Consider the following 9468-nt stretch of genomic DNA (forward strand, 5'->3'; position numbering starts at 1 on the left):
CAATTTGGAGATTTGGATCACTGTCCCAAATCAATTTGGCTGAATTGTCTTCAGCAGATTCAGTTCCGATTCAGAGAGATTCAGCCATAGACTATAATGGGGAATTAGTGAAATACCTATAACTTTGTCATTTTTTGTCTGATTTAGATACAATTTGCAGGAATGGTAGCTCCTTCTAAGGGAATGAAGGTTGCCAAGTTTCAAGGAGATAGGTATACGGTTTTCTGGGACACTGTATCTCAAGCTGATGACAATCAAACTTTGGGGTAAAGTGTCCACATGTGAGGACAGGAGGGCAATCCAGGTTGACCTCAACAGTCTCAAGAAATGGGCAGATGAGAACCTGGTGGCATTTAACACCAAAAAATGCAAGGTTCTCCACCTTGGGAGGAAAAACCCACAGCATGCTTATAGGCTCGGCAGTGCTACGGTGGCTAGCACTTCTGACGAAAGGGACTTGGGGGTCATGATTGACCACAAGATGAACATGAGCCTTCAATGTGATGCTGCAGCTAGTAAAGCAAGCAAAACACTGGCTTGCATCCATAGATGCTTCTCAGGCAAATCCCGGGATGTCATTCTCCCGTTGTACTCGGCCTTGGTGAGGCTGCAGCTGGAGTGTAGCTGGAGTACTGTGTCCAGTTTTGGGCTCCACAATTCAAAAAGGGCATGGAGAAGCTTGTGAGAGTCCAGAGGAGAGCCACATGCATGGTAAGAGGTCACAAAAACAGACAAAAACAGACATTACGATGAGATGCTGAGAGGTATGGGACTCTTCAGCCTGGAAAAGCACAGGCTCAGGGGTGATCTGGTGGCCACCTATAACTTTATCAGGGGTGCTCATCAGGATCTGGGGGAGCATCTGTTCACCAGAGCACCCCAAGGGATGACAAGATCAAACAGTCACAAACTCCGCTGTGACCGTTTCAGGCTGGACATAAGGAAGAACTTCTTCACTGTCCAAGCCCCCAAGGTTTGGAATAGACTGCTGCTGGAGGTAGTTCAAGAGACATTTGGATGTCTATCTTGCTGGGATCCTATGACTCCTGCTGACTTCCTGTCCTTTGGCCAGGGGGCTGGACTCAATGATCTTCAGAGGTCCCTTCCAGCCCTAATGTCTATGAAATCTATGAAATCTATGACAAGCAAAACTCATGTCATATGTGTGTTAAAGCACAGTGGGGTGAAAACTGCAGGTATGCTAGGCCCTGCTGGGGCCATGAAGTCTGCCAGCTTTCAAGGAGATAGCTGCAGGAGATAACTGCACATGAGGCTGCTGACAAGCAAAACTCATGATATGGGTGACAATGTGTGTGTGTTAAGGTATGTCCTCACTGTCCTCATTGCCTGACCAATCTCATCTCCTTCTATGACCAGGTGACATACCACCTGGACAAGGGAGAAGAGATTGATGTCATATATCTGGATTTTAAAAAAGCTTTTTATCTGGTGTCCCATGACATTGTCATGGAAAAAATTGGCCAACTGTGGCCTTGGCTTCACCACAGTCCGATAGCTGGGTAATTGGCTCCAAGGTCGGACCCAGAGAGTAGTGGTCAATGGTAGCGAATCATCATGGTGCTCTGTGACCAATGGCATCCCCCAAGGCTCTGTCCCTGGACTGGTTCTTTTTAATATATTTATCAATGATGTGGACATTGGTGTCAGAAGTGCACTGGCTAAGTTCACCGATGACACTAAAGTTTGGGGCATTGCATCCACACCAGAGGACAGGCTAATAATCCAGGCTGACATGGATAAACTTAGTAAGTGTGCAGTTACAAACCTGATGACTTTTAATATAGATAAATGTAAGGTACTCCACCTTGGGAGAAAAAACCCGCAGCATGGTTATAGGCTTGGCAGTGCTACGCTCACTAGCACCACAGCTGAAAGAGACTTGGGGGTCATGAATGACCACAAGATGACCACGGGATGCTCTATCTGCCCCACCATCTCAGGGTTCACAAGCTGCACCTGGTACCTCATGGTATATAGAAAAAACATATAAAGCTATGTCTATGGCCAAATTGTCAAATCTCTCTGAATTGATTCAGAGGCTTCCAATTCAATTCAGAGATTAATGGTCTCCTGACTCGATTTGGATTTGGATATTTGGCTGCTGAATCAGGCCGAATCTCCTCCAAATTGAATCAGTTACCCGAGCTTCGCACAGCCCTAGTAGATGTGCACCTGGGAGCAGTTTAACGTGCCTTAATTTTCTGTGCAGTAAATTCAGGTGCATTCATTTCACATGTGGACACTCCTGGTTTTTTGCATTTCAGCCAGATGCCCTGTCTTGAGTCTAATAACTTTTGTTTGTGTAAAGCAGAACTTGTATTTTTGCTAAAACATATCTTCCAGAAAGGCTTCCAGTCCTGAAATGTTCAAGAGAAGAATCCAAAACTTCTTTTGTTTCAGTCCTTCATTTTGAATTCCCTTCACTGCTACAAATTGTTTTATTTCTGATTTGGTTGTGTGTGGTTTCAGCTTCCAGCCATTGATTTTTGTTATGCTTCTTCACTAAATTAAACAACACTTTAGTGTTGGGTATTTTTTCTAGGTGAGGGTACTAATATATTACATATAAGTCACTTCTAAGTTTTCCTTTACATAACCCTAAAAGATTGTGTCCATAATGAATTTTCTCTACATTTTAAATTAATTTTGTGAATCTTTTCTGCAACTTTCCAATGTTCCAAAATATGGACACATACGTGTGCCGGGGTCTGGTGGGGAAGGGTGAGGGGGATCACATGTATTAAGCACCCAACATTTCAAAATCGCTTTGTAAAACTCTTTTGATGAGTTTTAGCTAAAGCACCCCTGCGGCCATTTCGAAACACCAGACACTTAATAAACGTGATGGTGAGGCACGCTGAAGCATTCTAATTAGAACATGTCAGAGCATGTATATAGAAACCAGAACTGAAGATAGTGTCCCAGCATGACATAGGTTACTCATTATTTTTCTAATTTTACATCTAAGGGTCTCATTGGCACTTTTTAACCTTAACATTGTATAATATTCAGTTACTTGTCTGCTATGACCCCTAGTTCCTTTTTAGAGTCACTGCTGTCCAAAAAGCAGTCTCCCACTAGGTTTGGTCTGTATTCTGTGTACCTAGATGCTTACATTCCCTTTTGACTTCATTAAAACATTTTCTTTTCACATTAGAAGTCACATTTACACTTGGCACACAATGGACAGCAGGGAGCCTGGCTGATACTCTTCCATCTTAAGTAGTCAAAAACTTTAAGAGCTAGAGCACCAGTCTTGCTCTAAATGTGCTAAAACCAAGGAATGAAGCTCCTGAAAGAAGATATAATTGGAGAACCTGAATTACAAGTCATTTCCCCCTTAGATCCTCATAAGCAAAAAATAAAAAATAAAAATAAAAGTCTCACACGATAACAAAATGCAGTTGGTGATCCTCACTGTTGCATGCTATTCCAATTCTCTTTCACTCATGCATATTATTTGTCTATGTATTTTGTTGATGGTTGCAGAACACAGACACAGCTGGACATGACAATGATGAAGTTGATGGCGGCAATTTATGTGGATTAAGAATGAAAAAAGGAGTCAGAGTTACTAAAACATGTAATCTCCCATTAGGACGTGAGAAAGTGGAGCGCTCCTACTCTGCAGATCCTACCTTCTCTTACCATTCTTCTCTTCAAAGAACTGGTCCTGCAGAACTACAAATGGACTTGCCTTTTCAAAAACCATGTTGTTTCCCTCAAATGCCAGAGCACAATCAAGGGAGGAATGACAATACTCTTAAAGAAGACAGTTCAGAAAAAAACTTGTCAGAGGAAACGCAAGAAGCCTGCAAAGATGACAAAGCTGGGCGAGTGATGATGGAAAGAGAAAAGAAATATGAAGAAGTAGAAGCATCAAACAAAGAGCATCACCAGCCTTTGGTAAGAGAACCCAGATGCAAAGATAAAGTGAGCTGTTTAGAAACAGCAGGCAGAGATGTTCCATGTGGCCCAACAAAGTTATCAAGCAATGAGAATAAATGTGGGAGAAAGGAAGAGGAAAATGACAAGATTTCTGTGACAAGGAGTAATTTTACAGTCCAGGAGAAAGATACTGAAGAATTTTTTGCACCAGGGCCTGCAATTTCTATGCACACACCCCAAGAACAGAAAAACTGGCTAAGCGAGAGTCTTTTGCTTAGTAGCAGGGCCAAATACAGCAGCAAATCAAATGGCTCTTCTCTCCATCCACCTCTGTTGAACCTCGGAGAAAAAACAGTTGACAAACAAGATAGTTCCTTTGAGGCCTCTTTCCCCCTTTTTGGAGAAGAGATTCAAACACCCCAGAGCATACAGAAGCAGGGAGCAGGGAAGACAAGCAATCCTCTATTTTTTGTTAGCTCTGCTGGATCTGATCAGCAACAGTCAGAAGGCAGTGAGATGGAGCATCGCTTTGTAAGACAACCGACAGCTCATAAAAGTGCAAGCAGTCCTCCAGAAATTAAATTCAACACTTCTCCAGGCCAGACTGGTAAGAATGTGAAACTATCACCTGACGTAAAATTAAAGAACAGTCAAATTGTTTAAAAAAATGGAAAACTTAAGTCAGAATTAATGTTTTATACAATTGACTACAGCAGTTACCAGGCATGTGACTGGAACTGATCACAAGTTCTGTTGTACTTCTGCTCTGTTTTTTCTACAGCAAGGTGTTTACGAAGCCCAACTGCCTGGCAAGAACTGTTGTGCACAAGTGGTCATGTCTTGTTCACTAAAACTGAGATATTTTCTCATTTAAACTGAGCACAGGCAACATTTCCCAGAGGCCTGTTAGTCACAGGGAATCTTTGAAAGCTCCTGGGTTTCTTGAAATTTTCTTTTTGTTAACATTTCCAGCAGTGAAAATTGCTCCCATATAGAGAAGATGTTTTCAGTTATTAGTCCTGAGAGAGGCTTGGAATGCAAAAACATCTAATGTGAACAATAGGGAAAGAAAAGCAAATGAAGCAGAGAGCTTACACTTATCTTCATGCTGTTCAATAAGTCCATTTGGGAAAGTGTTTATAAAGCCAATTAATTGCTACAAATAGACTGTGTTTTCTTAGAAGCAAAATTAAACTACTAGGTTAACTACATCAGTAAACTGAAAGTTACTATTAGCTGTAATAGTAATAATAGGTTTGTAATAATGACTTTAGGCAGGTTGGTTTTGTTTGTAATGTGGAAAGCATGGACACAACAAATTATTTCTGGAGATCGAAAAGTATCAGGCTAATAAGAATTTAGGTCAGGGGGGATGGCTCACATATAATTTTACTGTGTTTTTATACTTTTCCATGTACCAGAAGATTAATGAGATATATTGATTATTCCGATTTGGTGGCCAAATCTCCGAATCTGAATTGAATCAGAGGACCCTTTAATCTCTTTGAATTGAATTGGAACCCTCCAAATTGATTCAGAGAGATTTGGAAAGATTTGGAGATTTGGCCACAGACACAGCTTTAAATGTTTTTTCTGCATAACTCTAGGTAGCAGGGACTTGTGAATGCTGCGATGCTGGGGTGCATGGAGTGTTGGGTTCCCCAGAGTGGTTGGCAGCAGACCCAGAAGTGGACCAGAAGCACTTCTGGTCCACTTCTGGGTTCATTGCCAAGCATGTGGAGGACCCCCTGCACTCGTGTGGGGCACAGTGCAACATTCACACGCCACGCCTGCTACCTCAAGGTATGTAGAAAAAAATTCTAAAGCCGTGTCTATGTCCAAATCACTGATCCTCCAAATCTGCATTGAATCTTCAGATTCAGATTCAGCTGAATTGAATCAGGGACAGTGATCCAAATCAACGAATCAAATCACTGCCCCTCATTTGGGCCATATCTGAATCTGAATCGAATAGAGCCCACTTCGCACACCCCTATTTAATATCATGTAACCTATAATCTTATGCACCATTTTAAAGTCATCCAACTTTCAGAAAAACAAGTCACCTTTTGTAAGGAAATGCTGCTGAAGATGAGGTGAAGAAGACGCAATTTGAAAACAATTCAAACTGCAGGAGAAATTTTTAGTATATTTAATGAATCAACTGGGTTGAAGTTTGAACAGGGCACTAGGATGCATCAATATTTGTGCTCTCCCACAGTTAATTGAGTGAATTACTAAAGAGGCCATGCTTCAGATGTACAAAATATTGAAAACACATATTGCAGCAGTTTCTGCTAAGATCATATTTAATGTATGAGAACAGTTGAGAAAGAATAGGATATTTTTCTGCATAGACTGGATCCACATCTAGGTTGTTTGATGTTATTACCATTAGTGAATGAACTGCCAGTGGAATTCATTGCCAAGTTGTTCATCTTGCCACTATTTTCCCTTAAATTAATGAAGTGCATTGATAAATTGTAAAATAAAAACAGGAATAACTTTTTTCAGCCTTACATTATCTACAGGACAAAAACAGACAAATAGATACCATTTCAGAGGCTATGTGACCATGACTGATCATAATATGAATTACATTTAAATCTCATAAAGAAAACTATAACAGAGAATTAGAGGTTGTTTTGCTATAATTAGAACATGCTGTGAAATCTCTGAATTTAAAAACAAAACTCTCGAGGTCCAAGTTTGATTTAGCTTGAAACATATATGAAACATATATTTTATACATATGCATTTTAATACATATATTTGCAGTAGTACTATAGTTTCAGGGATAGGACAAGAATAGTGTCAAACAGAGTACATTCTCCTTTGCATAGCAGTGTTGCCATTTAGTTAGAAATATGTAGTTCAAAATTTGTTTTCATTGGCAAAAATCATGGCTTAAATTCAGAGAAAGCTGTTTAGCAAAAAAGGAAAAATTCAAGAAACTCAGTCTTTTACAATCAAATTCATTTCTAAGACAAAAAAATCTTGGAGCTGACAAAAATCTTTAATAAGGCCTTACATTAGCAATATTATACAAAATATAAGAGTTATAAGAGTTTTCTTAATGTAACTATTATTAGATTTAACCCCAATTGTTTTCTTTTATTATTAAAATACAATTTTAATTGACTTGATTTAGCTAAGAGTTAGAGCCAAATCTTAGAGCTAAAACAATGTAAACTTTGGGGATGCTTGAAAATACACACAATTACCTAAATTAGGTTAAATTGAAGGACTTGCTAAAAAATGTTCAAACTGTGGTGTTTTAAATTTACATATAGAGATAAGGTATGTTTTCTATCCATTCTTATTTTATTAATATGATCAGAGCTAAGAAAGAGATTTAGACTGGTAAACTAGGCTCTGAAATCAGACTCGGGCAGAATTTAATGTCTACATTGCAAAAAGCAGCCTTGTAGGTGCTCATATTCACTCATGGCAGAATCCAGTTTAGTCCCTTACATGATTCTACTTAGGTGCTTCATTGCCAGCCCTTGGAAGGTGATCCCAAGGAATGAGATAAGTCTGAGCTGCTTATACAGTGAATGGGGAGAGTTAGGTGCTTCTATAGGGCAATTCAAAGAAACCAGATGCTAAGCATGCAGCTCCCCAGAGCTAGACAATATGATGTGTGACTTAACTCCTGCTCCTCCCCATAGCCTAGACACCTAACTTAGGGCCTGTTACACCAGGTCATGGGCAGCCAGTCTGGGGGCACTTGGGACTTGAGGTGCCAACCAGGATCAGGAGAAGCAAGTGTTGCCCTGAGGGGTCAGGCCAACTCTCAGGATCTCAATATTGTGCTGTTAGACAGGAGGGTGTAACACAATTGCCCATATACAAACACACAAATCAATTAGGTGCATACACATGCACACTACCAGCTCAGGCACATACACATTCAAAGCAGCCTGGGCACATGCATACCTATTACTGATTCAAGCACATACAATATTCACCCCAAAAGTCAGACACAGATCACTAATTCATATATCATGCACACAATGCCATATGTATACACACACACACACACACACACACACACACACACACACATACACACTCTCTCTCTCTCTCACACTAGGAACTCAAATACAAACACATTCAAAATAACTAGTTTAGGTTCATGCACACCTATCACCAGTTTAAGCCCATACACGCTACACACACCAAATTTAGACAGAATCAGTTACCAACACCTGTACTTTCAATACACATACGTGGATTACTAATGCATATACCACACACACACAATGATATCTATATATGTGTATATATATATGTATTCACTAATTTACACACGTATCATGCACCTACACATACACACAAGTGAGTTCTTAAGTTGGGTATTGTGATATGTATGTATGTACTTGGGGTACTTGAGATACCTGGGGAAAGGTTAAGGTAAGAAAGTAGAATTGTAGGGAGTGAAAGTTGCTGGAAATGAAAGTCACCGGGACAGGGATTAGAACCTGTAGACTAGAGGGGCCTGGGCTGAAGAGCTGAGGCTCAGCAGTAACTTTAGGTTAACTGATTTTAATTGATTAAAGACAAAGCCCAAAACCTATAGAACAGGGGAGCAATGCCAGCACAGAGCTGGGACTGGAGCCAGAGCTACAGGGGAGCTGAAAAGGTAGGTGGGGAGAGGGAAAATGGGACTAAGGGAAAGTGCGGGTATTAAAGAGGGGCTCTGGATGTGGGCAGCCAGAGGATGGCTCTGGGGCAGCTAGACAAGTTGCAAGGAGTGGCAGTAGGTACTGGGAGCTGGAGAAAGGCTCCAGCTGCTGGAGAAAACTGAAGGACAGCCATGAGGAGCTGGGAAGCTGTGGGGGTGTGTGTGGGGGGGGTGAAATGACTACAGAAGGTGCAGGGTAAGCCTGAAAAGAGAGAGACGAAAAGAGAGCAGAAAATCACAGGAAAAGTAGCAGGAGAGGCTGAAAGGTGGCAAGGCAGCAGGAAAGCAAAGAAAGGCAGCAGAAAGTCACAGGGAAAAGGCAGTAGGAGCATGGGAAGCTGGGGGACAGCAGAAAAATCACAGGAAAAGTGGAACAGCAGAAACTACAGAAGGTGCAGGGTAAGCCTGAAAAGAGAGAGACGAAAAGAGAGCAGAAAATCACAGGAAAAGTAGCAGGAGAGACTGAAAGGCAGCAGGGGCAATGGGAAAGCAGAGAAAGGCAACAGAAAGTCACAGGGAAAAGGCAGTAGGAATTGAGAGGAGATTAGGAAACTAGTGGAGAGGGGTGGGGGCTAGAGCTGAGAGAGAGAGAATGAGGCTGGAATTTAAGATAAGGAAGGGACTGGGATTTAGTAACACCTGACCCAACTTGGGGTTGCAAATGACAGTGGTTTTATTAAACAGGGGAGATGGTGACACAATGTCTTATTGGTTTCCTTGCAACCACACACACAAAATGGCAGCAGGGGTTAGAGAGGCTTGGTGCAGGGGCTGAAGTTCACTGAAGTCCAGGAGGAGAGAGTCCAAATTGTAGGAGGAGGTGTGCAGGTAATATCTACCTATCCAGGCTGGAAAGGGGTTCTTGTCCAGTA

General features: G+C 41.3%; 1 protein-coding gene across 1 annotated transcript in view; it reads left to right on the forward strand.

Annotated features, from left to right (window-relative positions):
- LGSN (lengsin, lens protein with glutamine synthetase domain) overlaps positions 1–9468 on the forward strand; it is a 43273-nt gene that overhangs the window by 5873 nt on the left and 27932 nt on the right. Inside the window, exon 2 of the mRNA XM_019520337.1 lies at positions 3511–4516. Within this exon, the coding sequence (XP_019375882.1) occupies positions 3511–4516 (1006 nt within the window). The remainder of the gene's footprint in view (positions 1–3510; positions 4517–9468) is intronic.

Source organism: Gavialis gangeticus, unplaced genomic scaffold (genome assembly GCF_001723915.1).
Source record: "Gavialis gangeticus isolate Ggan-Ray unplaced genomic scaffold, GavGan_comp1, whole genome shotgun sequence".
NCBI lineage: Eukaryota > Metazoa > Chordata > Crocodylia > Gavialidae > Gavialis > Gavialis gangeticus.